General features: G+C 34.0%; 1 protein-coding gene across 5 annotated transcripts in view; it reads right to left on the bottom strand.

The window, feature by feature from the left end:
* Positions 1–16,852, bottom strand: part of Slc4a10 (solute carrier family 4, sodium bicarbonate transporter, member 10) — a 287,203-nt gene that overhangs the window by 12,010 nt on the left and 258,341 nt on the right. For all 5 annotated transcript variants that reach the window (XM_013027648.1, XM_013027633.1, XM_013027641.1 and 2 more), the window contains 4 exons: positions 14,677–14,928; positions 13,400–13,468; positions 8,059–8,232; positions 7,057–7,179 (listed from right to left, as the gene is read on the bottom strand). In XM_013027648.1, coding sequence (XP_012883102.1) covers positions 7,057–7,179; positions 8,059–8,232; positions 13,400–13,468; positions 14,677–14,928 — 618 coding nt within the window. The remainder of the gene's footprint in view (positions 1–7,056; positions 7,180–8,058; positions 8,233–13,399; positions 13,469–14,676; positions 14,929–16,852) is intronic.

Here is a 16,852-nt window from a genome sequence, read left to right as displayed (position 1 = left end):
GGGGGGGAGGGGGGAGGCTGGGAAGGGATGTGAAGGGTAAACAAAGGAGGAGGCTGCAATGCTTGGTAAGAAATGTACGCATTATCCTACCCATGTAATTGTAACCCCTCTGTACAGTATGTTCACAAATAAAATAAAATTAAATTAAAAAAATATATTATAGTCTCATAAGATCTGGCATATGTTTGAGAAATAAACTTTGTATTTTGACTTAAAAAAACAGTGACAAAAGGGGGAAAACAGACAAATAACCCACAAAAAGTAAAATGAAAACTCTTGTTTCCATTGTATATAACATTATGTCATGTTATATGACTGTGTCATATATAAGACAGTGTTGTGAAATGATGATGATCTTGAATCCATCAGTTGAAAACATCCTGTCTTAGCCCTCAAATAATGTTGCAATTAATTTTTTCATACACCAAAAAAGTTATCTATAGCTTATAGCTCTTGTTTAATGTATTATTTCTGAGAAAAAGTCAGTTGGCATTGTTTAACATAAAATAATGATCAAAGAACATTAAAAATATTTTGATTGTTGGTTTTAACTCCTGAAATAGAATTTTAAGTTGTACAAATGTGAAGAACCAGGTCTTTCTGCCCAAATGGATGATGAGAGGCAATGGAGATGATTGTGACGGCTCACCTCGATGCCTCCTGCCATATTTCTGCGGAGCGACAGTCAGCTAACCCAGCTTCATCAACTAAACTTCCCTGTGTTGTATTTATAATCTTGGGGCTAATGGAATGCCCCTATGCATCCCAAGAACAAAGTTTATTCTCTTTCTCTACTTTCCTTACAAGGCCTATCAGAAGTATCTTATTACCTATGTTTTAGGCCTGTTCCTCTTCCTATTTGTCAGTGCTATTAGAACAAATTCAAATGAGTAACAGTAAATTCCATTAGTTTAAAAGTAGCTATTTAAGCAAAACTGGAGTGGCTCTGCAGCCTAGAATGAAGCAGTCTTGCAATGGTATAGTCAAGATATCTAACACATACAGCATATTAACTTTATACACATCCTGCAGGCCCAAGGAAGAGTGTATGCCTTTTTTCAGATAAAAGGGGTTACTTTACTTTTTTTTCTATGGGACAGATTACTTTAAAATGAATGGAGGGTCATTGGAAGAGCACATTTCGTGATCCCAGAGTCTATATAAGTAAAACCAATCTATATGCAAAATGTAAACCTCTCCTTGGTTGTTCACTGAAAAGTTAGGCCTACTAATTAGCATAATTTCTGGCCAAGTCATAATAAAACATCAAGAAGGCAGAAAGAATTAATAAAGAGTAAAATGAAAAACAAAGGTCTACAGAATAGTGGTAGTAGTGCATAAGTTACCTGGCAGCAGAAAATGAAGGCTCACTATCCAACCGAACAGCAAAAAAAAATTGGACCCAAAGCTTTATAAAGAATTTTGTTGTTTTTTTTTTCTTCAGATGATTTTCCACTTTTCTCTCAAATTGCTTTCAATAATTATTTTGCACTCTGTGGCTTGTTAGCATGTGTGGGCTTTATACTAGTCATAATTCTATCCAAACAAAATCTCATCACCTCTAAAGATAGCATTTCCAAGCCATGCTTATCTGAAGAGAAGGGTGGCAGAGCAGCCGCTGCCTTCAGTGCCAGAAGGGAGCTGGGTGGGCCTGGAGTGTGGATGGAGGGCCGGCTGCATCCCAGGCAGCACTAGGAGGGATCCAAAAATTGAGACTTTCTGGCAAGGAGCAGTCAAATCAGGCACTCGTTGTCACGACTGTAACAATCTAGGATGTTCTCAATCACGCAAAAGGAGCAGAAAGCTAACCAGATATCCACCACAGAAGTACCTTAAAATGAGTTCTACTAAGCATTTTATTTCCACAGGGTGCATCAGAGACATGTTGAATTCAATAACACTTGTAGTATGTTGAAAGTATAAGCAGAATTTGCCTAGGAACATTTGAAACGTATTGTCAGTTTGACTAGTGAAAGATCTAGACTGACATTCAGATATCATCTTTAATTAAGATAATCCTCAAAGCATTTTTGGATATAAAGATTACTTAATGTTATAATCAGGTAAGGGTAGAAAAGCTGAGGCATAGAATAGGAATCTTCTTGACAGTATTCAAACATTTACTGAGAAAGTATAATGCACTTGACAAAGTGAGGGAGGAGAAGATGGGAGCTATGGAGAAGTTAGTTGTGAATCTACATGACAAGTAGCCTCCTAGATTCTAATATATAACAATAAAAATAAGAGCATAAAACCTACTTTCAGAGGATTTGAAGAAGAACCATAGAAAGCAAGGAACAGAAGCTGTAGAAATGAAGAATTCTAGTTAGGAAGACACAATATAGAATAAGCCTAAGTGATGGGAGTAAATGAGATGTTTCTATGAGAGTAATCACTAGCTTGGTTGAGGTTAATGACATGTGCTGGGTTGAACTAGAAAATAACAATTGGAGATAAACTCTAGTGTGCTTTGATAGACAGGGTGACATATAGGACTACATCATGGATCTGAATTATGCTTTATAACAGCATAAAATAGACTTTATATATTATAGCTAGTATGCTCTGTCCTTTTTTAGTGAAATAGGTAACATCTGTTGCTACATCCATTTTTCAGCAAAATGTGTAACTATGTAGAAGTCCAGAAATATCTCAAAGTATAAACAACACAGAGCCAATGTTCACAAAAATGCTTAGAGCATTAAAAAAGTTACTTGAAAAGTTTATAATTCACATTACCAAAGAAATGGAAGTCATTTTACATAAGACCTATAGAATGTAAGAAATACCTAACCTTTTTCTCCCCCAATTAGTAATACAATAGATGCTAAAAACACTATGCACATGTAAATCTTTGAAAAACATTAATGTAAAGTGTAAAAGGAAAAAATAAGAGAGTGGTTCAAAGAGATTTCCTATAAATACATGGAGATATCTGTATTTATCATCAGAATAATTGATTCAGCATCTCTAAGTAGTTGTATTATAAATACATAATTCTGATGGAGCAACTTTGTATTCAGAATTGGATTGTAATCTAGAGATTCAAATTTTATGGTTCTAGGAAGAGGTTTATCTTAAATTTTAGTTTGCATCATATCTATCTGGAGGTCTCTTTAACCCAGATTACTGGCCCTATCCTCAGAGTTTCAATTCAATACATCTGGAGTTAGAATTATCAATCTAACAAGTTACCAGGCAATGGTTGGCTGATACAGTAGAGGTCCTGGAACCACTCTTTGGAAAACCATTGCTTGAAGAAGGAGAACATGCTTGTTCTACTGTAAGACTCAATTAGCAATGACATTTCTCTGTGTAATATAGTCTCTGTAATTGGTTTAATTGCATTTGTTTTAGGTGTTTTTGCATTTTCTTGGGATTTTTTTCATGACCTCTTTTATTCATATCACAGGACCCTTCTTGTCTTCATTATGTTTTCTTCTAAAGTGTTTGTGTTAAAGTGAAACCTCAGTAAATCAAGAAGTGTTGATATGATCACTTCTGCAGAATTTAATTTCCAGGTTTTAACATTCTCCCCTTTGCCCCCTGTCAAAGAGCAAACATTCTGCTTTTAACAGTAGTCCTTTTGTCAAATGCATACAATGTCCTAGAGAATACTTAAGTAAAAGGAAGGCGTGTTGGTACTCTGAGCACATTTGGACATCCAGAATTTGATTCTGCAGTCTTCCCTTTACACAGAGCAATGTGCAAAATGTCAGGGTTCCAATATTCATTTCTACCCTGATTATAATCCTTTCTTTCTAAAAACTGAAGCATATGTATATGCATATGCATGAAGTACATGAAAATTTGGAACAGAAGCTCTGCGACCTTGGACTGGCCTATGTAGCTATTTATTCTGCTTAACTCATTATTGAATTTTAAGGTCAAATGATTGTTTTCTCAGTGCCATAAGACCAGAAATGGGCTACTGATAGGAAAACCCTGGAGGATAAAGGTACAGGCATGTAACTATCATCAAAGGGATAAGAGGTGAGCTCACTTTAAATTCAAGTCTCAGAGAGCTGAGACATTTATGCTATTTACCATCTTGCCAGATCATGATCAAGTTACTCAATTTGAACAATTGAAGAAATGCAACATTTCTGGAGAACCTTTCCATTTACCACTTCAATGCACAATCTCCTGGAAGACTAAGCTTTTGATACAGGATGCTACAATAAGATCACATCCTTCAGCTATGAGATATAAGATAAGCCCAAGAAAACAGTGAGATCTAACAAACTAAGCAGAAAACTCAACTAAGGATTTAAGGTTTCATTTCATCTTCCTTAAACATTCCTACTCTCTTCACTGATACTACTCTTTTAATACCAAGTCCAAGCTAGAACAGAAATATCTTTAAATGTCCTTTTCTCTTTCCAGATTGATGGAGAATTATCTGTCTTTAGTCAGAAATATATTTCAGTGTTCAGTGTTATATTATTTCTTGGCTGTATATTGCTTTTTTCTTATTTCTTGTCATGTACCAAGGACCCTATAAAATATCAACATGTTAATCTTTTGGGATTGTAAAGATCTGTAAACCTGACTGTGAATGTTCGTATTTGGATCTAAACGATTCAGCTCTAGACTGCCCCAGCAAATCTTCAGTCTATTTTTGTATCATGCAAAAACATGAGTTCTAGAAAATTTAGTGATGTTTAGTACTCTCATAATCTTTACCTTAAAATTAGAAAAGAAAAATGCCTATTAGGGTACCATTTGAAGTAATGTAAAAAGCTTAGAAGTTCATGATATAGGGTTTCTGGGGTCTTTATGGGATTAATAAATTCATAAAGAATCATATATACATACATACATATATATAAATGCCATATAGGACAGCTATATACATGGTAATGGCTAGTTCTATTACACTTGTAATTAAAATTATCATTAACTTGCTCTCTCCCATTTCACAAACTAAATCTTAAATTGTCTTTCAACCAGAGTGTTGAAAAATATTAAAGATGATATGATAGATTACATAACATTTTGAAAGTTCAAAACTCTAAGAAAAATGTTTCATGTTGTAGGTGTGGCCTCAGGAGAATGCTGTGAAAGAATTATGGCTAGTAATGTTGTTACCATATTCTACCAGAAACAGGAAAGACATTGACAGGAAATAAGAGCAAGAACATAAAGCTGAAGAAATGTATAAATTACTCCTTGAGTGCTTAACAGTGCAATAATTATCAGAAAGACAAGATGAAGCCATAGTCAAGGAGGTCTGTCTTCAGTTATTATTATTTTTGAAATTTTAAACTTCTTAATTTTTCTCAATCTGAATAATTTAAATTACATCAAGTATGAATAATTTAAAGCATACAACTTTCTGTAGTCTGGTGTTCATTTTATTTAAATTTAGTTTTTGCCAAATTCAGTCATATTTTTCTTGACTAATACCTGAGAATATTGAGGACCTAAGAACTTAAAAATAAATAAGCAGTTATCAAAATATGTTAGTAAAAGCTTTCTTTTGTAAGGTAATCTTGACACTAATAAAAGAGTATATTAAGCAGAAAAATAAAGAACTAATGACAGTTTTATAATATTTTAATGTTAAATGTGTATCATTAGAAATATGATCCTATATATGCATTCCATAACATTTTAAAATAGAAATATTCACACAGAAATAAGATAGATCATCATCTCATGACCTATCTGTTCTTGCGAAAATTCATTATCTTCAAAGGGACACAGAAGTAGAGGAATCTCAAGCACACACTTCAACCACCATAATGACAGAAAATTCTGAGCAGAAATCTCTGGATTTGTGGTCTAATCCTGCCTTATTAAACAACTGAGCAATAAGGCTCCTTTAATGTTTGTAAATGATTCCCTAATGGAAAGGGGAAAATCTGTATCTGTATCTATATCTGTATCTATCTATCTACTTATGTGGCTTGAGAAATATGTGTAAACTGGAAAGTGAATGCATAGATTGGCCTTTTGTACAAGGAAGGAAAATAAAAAAGAATAATGCACAGTTTGCACAAGATTATTTTCTTCCAATTTATTTCTTCATAGAAATTTTATATTTCATAACACTCATAATTTGTGGCTCAGTCCTTTTTCCTTAGTGTCACAGGGTCATTTTTCTCATTTATATGCCTTGTAGATTTTATGTACTTTGAAAAATGAGATGATTAAGTAGCCTTCAAAATAGATCTATGTTAACATATAAACTTTATATATGCTATAAAGCTTAAAATAAATTGTTTTAACATGTGGAACACAATAGGATAAATCAGTAGTCTGTGAAGATAATAAAAACTCAAAAGTTTCACAAACATTTATTCATCTTAAAATGCTTTGAAAGTAAATCAGGTCATATTTTCCTCTTAGGCATTTCACCCCTTTCAACCACAAGTCAATTCTCCATCAGAACCCTTTATTTAAAACCTTGTCACCTAGCCGGGTGCCGGTGGCTCACGCCTGTAATCCTAGCTACTGAGGAGGCTGAGATCTGAGGATCACGGTTCAAAGCCAGCCCGGGCAGAAAAGTCTGTGACACTCTTATCTCCAATTAGCCACTAGAAACCCGGAAGTGGTGCTGTGACTCAAGAGGTAGGTAGAGCACTCGCCTTGAGCTGAAGAGCACAGGGATAGCACCCAAGCCCAGAGTTCAAACCCCACGACCGACAAAAAAAAAAAAAAACCCTTTGTTACCTAAAAAAAAAAAAACCAACATCACTATTATTCCTTTTCCCCCATCTTTTCTTATATTCAATCAAAAAGTAATGATTGCATGACCATACCTCAGAAATAGAACAGTATCAATGTCTGCCATCCATGTGAGAAGAATTATAAAAATAAGTCTTTTGAATCATAGGATAATTGAGTATTTCATAAAGGGCTAATATCCTCACATTAAACCTTGGCTCACTGTTCAAATACTATTTTACTGTATCTTATTAAATTTCCACGTCAGTCTACCCAGGGTTGTTAGTAATTAATGTGTAATAATAAACACAATAATTTCATTTTTAGGAGAAATTGTTACTTTACGTTTTTCTTCTTTGTGAGATTCATTTTGCTCAGACTTACTTCTTTTTCAGCATCTTCTAGTTTCTTTTTCTTACTCTCAGGCATTAGATCATCCAACCAGCTGAGCTCTCTTTTGGTGAATAAAAAGTCCATCAACTTTCTTACAAATACCAGAGCTAAAACCTAAAGAGAAAATTAAAAGTAACAAAATATATTAAAAAATGATATGGCGATATAGATGTCCTTGCTTTTTGTGGCAAAAATGAGTCAGTTTGGATTAGGGCAAATATTGTAGTAAAAATGAAAATTTGAAAATTTATTTTTCTTGCCACATCCCCAGAGTAATTTTGTGGAAGTTATTCAAACTGTAACATCGACTTGACTATGTTTTCTAAAATACATGAAGTTATAAGTGTGTGCTATGTTAAGTAAACATTTTAAGATTCTTATTATTCTGATAATTTTTAGTTTAGGCATTCAAATTTACTGTAGTTTTGGGGATATTCAAAATTACTATGAAACATTTAATGACATTTCATTTATAAAATCCCCTAAGTTTTCATGTTTGTTGGTATATTCTTAATGTTAAATTTTGAACATTTGGGGCTGGGAAAGTGGCTCAGTGGTAGAGTGCTTCTTTGCATGCCTGAGGCCCTGGGTTCGATTCCTCAGCACCATATAAGCAAAAAGAAAAAAGCCAGAAGTGGCGCTATGGCTCAAGTGGTAGAGCGCTAGCCTTGAGCTAAAGAGCTGAGGGACAGCGCCCAGGCCCACAGCTCAGGCCCCATAACCGGACCCCAAAATAAATAAATAAATTTTGAACATTTACATGTTTCCATCTGACTTCAATTAAATCAAAGTACTCCATTAAAGATAACAGAGACAAATTAATCTAAATTACTACAGTTCATACTCTTATCTTAGTCACCAGGGTTAGTGCCAAAGTTTATATTAGGGTTCCAATAATTATTCAAAATAACTCTGCTCCAATTTTACCTCATATGTGTTCAAAGAGATCTGCAAATCAATAGAAGAGAAAAGGAGTTGACAAAAGTTCCATACCATCATAGGAAAGACAATAGCAGCTCTTGAAACTTTTATTATCCACAAAAGGCCAAGACAACTCATCTGAATGACTGTAAAGAGATGGACTTTTCGGAGTGGTACATGCCTTAGATATATAAAATCTGGTTGATGTTTTGCAGGCATCCAGAAGAGCTTTATTCTATCAAATAACTAAAAGATTAAACAGACTACATTGTGTTTAGAAGTAAGACAACAGAAGACAGACAAGTAGACAATATGGTCTAAGATAAACATTATCATGAGATGATAATTAAGTCATCAAACAATGGAATTGACATAATCACAATCCAAATACATTAAAAGCTCAATAAAATATCCTTTATTTTCTTGAATAAGGCAACAGTTGCCATTTATAAGTGTTAACAAATTGTGAAGTCAATGCTAAATGCTGCTAGGGGCAAGCAGAGCCCGGAGAAGCACATCATAATTATTATCCTCTATTTCATTGTCTGGTCACAATCTCTTCCTCTTGCCCCATCTAAGAGGGCTTCCCCGATTTCCTGTGCTGTTTGCCTCTATCTTGGAATGGTTTGTCCATCTTTCTGACTTTGGCTTTCACTTGCTTGGTAATGACTCCCAGAAACACTCTTTGTCTCTGCTCTCTCTGAGTTCTAGACCCTATCCAGCTGCAGCATAAGATATCTTGAACTTCTTTTGAATTCTGTTGTTTTGAATTTGAATTTTCCAAGGAAAAGTTTTGATTCCACTTGTACAAATACAAACATAACCATAAAGATTTAATCTAGCTATGCGCCGGTGGCTCACGTTTGTAATCCTAACTACTCAGGAGGCTGAGATCTGAGGATCGCGGCTCAAAGCAGGAAAGTCCGTGAGACCCTGAAGTCCAATAAACCACTAGAAAACCAGAAGTGGCGCTGTGGCTCAAGCGGTAGAACACTCGCCTTGAGCTGAAGAGCTGAGGGACAGTGCCCAAGCCCAGAGTTCAAGCCCCACGACCGACAAAAAAATAAATAAATAAAAATTAATCTATATGAATTTTTAACAAAGTGTTTTTTTCAGATAAACTCTGTTAGCTCATATTGAATGTCTTTCTTTTTGGTCTTTCTCTCTCTCTCTCTCTCTCTCTTTTTTGCCCTACCAAGATTAAACCAGATTTTTGCATAATACTGAACTATACAAATACTAAGCTATATACCCCAGCACAAAACTTAATTTCTTGATTATTTTCCTTCATTGAACTTTTAAACCATATATATCTATTTCATCTGTATTTTATTAAACTATTTTACTCGGATCAATGCTACTCCTGTTTCAATTTTGTCATCTGAACAGCATAGTTATTTTACAACCTTAAAATATAATTGTTACAGGTATGACTTAGAGTCCATTCTATCAAGCGATTCACTTCAAAATTTAGAAATTAAATGTTCAAATGCTTAAATCTGTATAGTCACATTTTATTTACTAACAAATCATACTGCACATTAGATTTCAATGTTTCTAGCATGAAGTGATTAGTTAGGAAATAATGCTTTTAATCATTATCAATCACTGTTCTAGTTCATGCCATTTCTACAGTTATATAACCTATGCATTTTCAAAAGAACAATATTAAAATTAGTAATATTTTTAACTTACAAAAAATGACAATTATCATAAAATAATTCCCCAATTACTGTAATATGAAGGACAAATGTCTATGAGTGTAAATATTAGAGTCACCAAAACTAGATTGTATGTATTCTAGGAATACCACACTATCTTTCTTTCTGTGTTCTCTGACTTGTGGGATAGCATTGCCTTCCTTCCCTAAGTTATCTACACTAGAATTTCTAGTTTTCTTTTCTTCTCTTTTCTTTTCTTTTTTTTTTTTTAGTCAGTTGTGGGGCTTGAATTCTGGTTGCTGTCCATCAGCTCTTCAGCTCAAGGTGAGCACTCTATTACTTGAGTCACAGAGCCATTTATACTAGAATTTCATGTACATTAATAAGTTCATCCATTGTTCAATAGTCATTCATACCAAAACATTTATTGAAAAAATGCAGAGTGCTAAGTGCTATACTCATTTTTCAATCACCTCTTTCCATCTTATTCACATTTATGTTCTTGGATTTTTTGTACCTACTTTTTCAGAATCTCTTAAAAATTGAAACTCATAAAACAAATAAAATTGTGTGCATAGTGGAGGTAAGAATAGGAAAGAAATGGCATGAAATCTTTTGGCTTCCAACTGAATATGTCTGTTTCTATAGAATTTTCTTCAGCTACATTTCTCCACTCGGTTATTGCATAAGAGTACTTCATGCGTGGGTGCTTCAATTGTTATTGTTTAAATGGCACATTTGCTTTACTTTGGATTCCCAAAGTGTTGGAATGAATATAAATGTGGTTATATATCTGAATACAGAAACAGCAGTGAGAACACTGTGATCTGTTTTTTCTGCCATGTTTCACAGTCAGAAGCCTACATCTTAAGTTTCTGAATATTGCCAAACATTCAGGTAACATACATATTCCTCCAACATGTAAGGTTACAAAGTAACATATTATTTCATTGGTGCTTAAACTCATTGTTTCAATAACTACAATTGTATAAAATGAGTTTTGCATTTTGACTTTTAGTATATCTGAATATTGGCATACTACCATTTCCCTATTGAGTTAGCTACAATTCTCAATAGAAATCTTAACCAATGAGCTTGGAATTCACTTAAAATTTCACCAGTCCTATTTCTCAGTGTGAAACTTTTTCAGAATGTAACCTGGTTTGCTGTTTAGCTTGTATCACAACAAACTTATTGTACTTAACTTATGGGCATTTAATAATGTTTTTCACATTCAAAATAATTTCAAAACTTGACATTTTAAGTCTCATGGATATAAAATCATGTAAATAGAATTAGGAGGGAAAAATCTGTTGAGTCAAATCAAAATTATTTTGCTTTGTTTCTTAAACTTCTGCTGTTGTATTTATGAAAGCCTGGGGCCTAATAATAAATACTTTTCACTTACAGATGAAATTAATACTTATGGAACTTTTGCCCAAGGCAAAAAAGAAAAACCCAGCAATACAAATAAACACTGTAAAGTACACTTCATTATATATTACTGAACCAAAATATACTTTCTATACATAAAATTTTAAATGAACAAATTAAACCTTAGTAAAACTTCACTACATAATACTTCTCAGACATCCCCTCTCTTAAGTTCATAAAATGAGCAGAACCATGCCATCTATCCCTTGAGTTGGTATCCCCATCTTGAAGTTTTGTCTCAATTCTGACATCCAGCTCTGTCCTGAGGCCTGAGAGCTCTTCTCCCAAAGTCAGAGGCCAGCAGGCTGTTCACTCAGGAACAGTGGTCCTGCCTTGTCAGCTCCTTGACCTGGTAACTATCCTATTATCTCAGGAAGAACAACAACCCTGGCTATGTCATAGAACTTATACTATTTTCTCCTTTTAGCTGACAGGAAAAAAATCTATATAATAAATTTAAGATTCCAGTTTTGTCTCTTTATCAAAGTTGAAGTGTTGAGAGAATAATTTTTAAGTTATACAAATAGAATTATTCAAAAGTTTCCTAGGGCTGCCATCACAAATTGTCATAATTTTGTGGTTCGATGCAATAGAAATGTTTTCCTTCATGGTCATGAAGGCCAGAAACTTGAAATGAAGATGTAAGCCAGGCTATGATTCCTATGAAGGCACTACAAAATAAAAGCCTGGCTCTACCAGTTCCAGGAAATGCCATCCTTGATTTGTGATAGGAAATCCTCAATTCTTCCCTTCATTTTAACATGGCCCTCTTCCTTGTATCTCTGTGTATCTTCTTCTCTGCCTATAAACACCCTCATGATAAAGTTACAGTGGAGTTACATTCTGAAATTTCCTAAGAATATGAATTTTGAAGGACCATTCACTAATCAAGTCATAACAGCCTCTTAAAGAAACAAAGATTTTGTGAAAAGCCTTTGCAAATGTTCAGAATATATTTGTGAAAGTTTTCATATGCCTCTGCAAATTCTTTAGAACTCTTGGAGAAATGGAGTTTATTTTCCCTCCTCTGCACAAGCTATACTTACTTCTAACCAAGTCAATATCTGAACATGGTCACACAAAGTCACTGTGGCTTTATCCTTCTCTCTCTCTCCTTTCCTCTCCAACTCTCCCTTCTCCTCTCTTCTCCTCTCCTCTCCTCTCCTCTCCTTTCCTCTCCTCTCCTCTCTTCTTCTCTCCTCTCCTTTCCTCCCCCCCTCTCTCTCACACACACATACTGCTTATCCAAGTTAGCTTCCATGATATAAATATCCTTTGAAAAGGTACTTGTGCCTAAAACTAAAGGCTCATTAACTAACAACAAGAATGGAACTGATACCTCTTGCCCTTAGCCCTGTGACAAGCCATCTTGATGATGAACTTCCAGCCCTATTCAACCTTCAGATGACAGCAACTCTTGTCTTCATCTTTACAACAACCACAGGAGACATATTGATCCAGAACCACCTAGATACTAATGTTCCCAGATTTATTATCCCCACAAACCGTGAGATTATAAGCTACTGCAATGAATAGTTGATTTTAGGCAGAAAATTAGTAAGCCAAAATTAATACATCTAAAACACTTGTTTAACATGAATGCATAAAATTTCTCCTATTTAAATTGTCTTCCACTATGCCTTTGTTTATAATTTTTAAAAGGAATTCTACAGAGTAAAAGTAATTATACAAACCAGTCAAAGGAAAAAGTATTCACTCAGAATCTATCTTAATGAACTGCTTTTACTTTTCATCTTCACTTTTAATCCAGTACAAGCTCATAGGTTTATAAGTGTATGGTGGGTACTTGTTCACTTTTGATTATGTAATATCTATTATTACCATACCACTTTTGTGGTCCTCATAATCATTAACTTTTGGTGAATGTACTTAATTACTTAATTGGGTTGCTTTCTATTTTGATAGCATGAATTGCAATAAACATCTTTTGGGAAAAAAAAACTTTTCTTTTGCATGAAGCTTTTTTTCTACTATCACAGATATCCACAGACATAATTAGAGTGTCAAAAGTTGTAAGTATTTGCATAGCTTTAAAAACACTGACAATTGTTTTCTAATGATGGTAATAGCTAAACTTCTTAGCAGTACTATTATGTTTATGGTAAATAAAAGTACTTAGAGAATATAAATCATCAGTACCAAGAAGGATTTTCTTTAACTTTTGCGAACTCTAACCTGTTTGAACAAATTTAATTGTGGTCTGCTCCTCAGTAATGTCATTTTTCTCATGACGCCCAGTATTATTTGGCTTAGCTCCACTAGTCCTTGATATACCTGTAGTACTAAAAGCTATTTACCTGAATTCCCTTTAGAGATGAAGCACCCATATAAAGAAACACTCCATACAGCACTGGCATTGGGATGAACTGTAAATAACAATTGGAGAGAACATACACATGATTTTCCAGTCATTCAATTTTACAATTACAAAAGAAAAAATAGTAGATCAAATTGTTTCGAAAGCAACTATAGCTTAGAACTCAATGACATGTTTAAAATTCCATTTTTGAAACTTTTTAATTGTGTAACCTTAGATATATTACTTAAGTTCCCTATACCTTTATTTCTCAATACTTAAAAAAATTAAAAGATGACAACTATAGTGCTATTATAAGTATCTAAAGGGTCAAAACTATTTTTAAAACCACATGATACGTAAGTAACAATAATATAAACTATTATACTACAACCAATATTAACTATTACATTACTTTAAAGATCATTTAAATCTTATTTCACCATGGCAAGGAATTTGGATTAAAGTGAGAAATTAAAGTTCCATTTAAAAAGGTAGTCTTATATTGAGTCAGACATTTCTAAATATATGAATTTCTCAAGTGGTCTCTTTTTATTGAAATAGCAGGAAATATCTGTAATTGCTTTATGACAGAAGTTAAATCTTGAAATTGTACTTATTTCAATGATTAAATACACATAAGCTGGCATAAAGTATTAAATAATTCAATTACAGGCAACAAAAATTAATGATAGATTCTAATGTGATTTGGGGATATCTACCAAAATTACATGATAAAACAACTACTCTCTACTGCTTTTCAAATGGATTCAGTTATTTAAATGTGAAAAAAATAATTGTCTACAATGATGATATCTAGGCAGTCATTACAGAGACTTTACTATAAAAAACAGAAAACTATTCATGCAACTGTGTCCACAGCTGTGCTCATGTGCACAACTCAGATTGATAGTAGATATTAATTGCTGATAAAAGTGGCCATTAATACAAACTTTAATTTGTGTAGGCCCTGCAGTGAATTTAGGTCATCAGTCAGTCAGAAATGACTTTTCTATAGCTTGATCACTATCTTAAATTATTAGAATAATTTACACTTCAAATTTTACTCTTCACCAGTGTAGTTTTATATATTTAAGTATCCTAAAATGCAGGACCTAATTTTAAGTAAAGATGAAAAATCACATAAACATGACAAAAGATGTTCATCACAGTCATCATCTGCCATGACACATTTTTTAATTTTTGCCTTATATTCAAATGAAGATATTAAATATATATTCTGCCGTCTCATGAATTTATAAAGGCAGATTTTATTACCTTCAGGATACTGGTCATAAAGACTGATGAGCCCATAAGAATAAAAATCATAAGCCCAGTAACCCTTTGTTCTCGAATGCCAAGAAATTTCGGCTGTTCTCCTGGAGCCGAACATTCTGATTCCAACTTCAGGCTGTTGACATGAGTGATGGAGAGGACGGTGGCAGCCACAAACCAAGGCAAGCCCATGATGGAGCACACCCCAAGCATCACGGCCACCATCAACAGGTCCAGATGGTACCCACAGCCTTTCTGTTAAGAAAGAAAAGGCACTTTGTCAACAGCACACCAAAGATGGCCTGGTGAATTGAAACCACTTCCTGACAAAACAGGAGAGGCCCTCTATGGCCAATCCCCTCTAGATAAACTCTCAATGAGTGACATTTTTATTGGGGTAAAATAAAATCATACAGCCTAAGCTCCCTTAGTTGTACTTATTTTTTATCTCAATATATTGCAATCATTTTATCTCAATATACTGTTTTCATTTTGTTTCCCCTTGAGAAATGCAACTCAGTCCCAACTTAAAATGGTAGTTTTGTCTCCTCTGTAAGCTATTCCAATACCACTAATCAGCTACTCTGCTACTCTACCCCACCATCCCCACCTTCCAACTGTATTAAACTAAAGTCTTTCCAAGAAGCACATAGAAAAGGAAAGTGAGGAAACTCAAATGCAATGGGGGTGTGAGGACTTGTACTAGTGACAGGATAACTAGCTCAGGTCGATGAGGAAGAAAATCATTATTTTTGCCCATGGTGTCATGTAGGGATAAAAAAGTACATACAAAGTTTTTGGTAATGAGAAACTTGGCTTCTTTTGTGTTCCAAATCTAGCTTTTAAATTTTTTAAAAATGTAACTTCAAGCTAAGGCGCTGGTAGCTCAGTGTCTCAGGGGGCTGAGATTCAAAAGTTTATTATTTGAAACCAGAACAGGAAGGAATGTTAATGAGACTTGGTCTCCAAAATAACCAGCAAAAAGCAGAGCTGAAGTTGTGATTGAAGTGGTAGAGCAAAAAAAAACAAATAAGTATATGTCCCTGAATCCAATCCACAATAGCGCCAAAAAAGAACCAAAAGCAAACAACAAAATACCATTTCACAAGAGAAAGTGAAATAAAGGGTTAAGGGTGTAGGTTCTGGAAGACAGACTTCTGTGGGATTAAAAGCTGACTCAACAACATCATTGACAAATCACTTAACCTCTTGGGCTTCTTTTTCCTATCTGAAAAAAAAAAATCTGCTAATGATAAATAGAAAGCACCTCACTGAGCAGTTAAGAGAATTGAGTTTTCTAACCTTGCAATTCATTTAGAATAACAGTTTCTGTGTAGTAAACACCTAGTCAATGTTAGATATTATCATATTTTAGCAGTTGAACAGTAACACATTTTCTACTCATTTTAAGACTGCGAAATAAAATTATGTTTCTTAGTAGCAGATAAATCTCCCATATTTTTCTCAATATTGACCATAGGTTTAGCAAACCATTAACACACAAGAAGCAATTAATAAAATTTACACATTGACTTTTTAATAGGAAATGGAAACATCACTGAAACATTTCAGGATTAAATTTAAGAACTGTAATTCTAAAAATAAATACAGCAATTAAATTGGATGTGATGGTGAGAAAAAATGGCCATTTCTTCAATAAAAATAACCTTGGCCTTTTAAGAGGCAGTTTATCAAACTGCACCCAGTTTGTAGTTCACGGCAAGTTCTCATAGCCTGAAGGGTGAAGCATCATATTTGTTATATAATTGCCATGTGATGTTTTTCTCTGTGCTATTTTGTTGTTGACTTCTTAAGGAAAGGATCATTAAAGTAACATGTACTTCCTTTCTCTCCTTCTTATCTTTGCCAAATTATAAAGCTCTGAGCAATGGTAACAAGGAGAAAATGGGAAACATTCACTCAAGGACCTTTCCTACTGGAATGCCAACAATTCAGTGGTAGCCTTTCCTTATGTCACTTAGCTCAGGCAGTGTTAGAGCTCACTCAAATGAAAACTTTCCTCTCAATTTCCCTGGAAAACATGTATTTGGAAAATTCTTTGCAAGTAATTCAGGAAAGATTTTTATTAATAAAAGTCAGAGAATCATCCTGGTATTTGCATAACTCTAAAGGCATAGGGAGACAGTTTACTCGGGTCATATGGGTTCCTGGTCTTTCT

This window comes from Dipodomys ordii, unplaced genomic scaffold, assembly GCF_000151885.1.
Source record: "Dipodomys ordii isolate 6190 unplaced genomic scaffold, Dord_2.0 Scaffold5, whole genome shotgun sequence".
Lineage (NCBI taxonomy): Eukaryota > Metazoa > Chordata > Mammalia > Rodentia > Heteromyidae > Dipodomys > Dipodomys ordii.
Note: the sequence above shows the minus strand (reverse complement) of the source record. Positions and strands in the feature narration are given on the sequence as shown.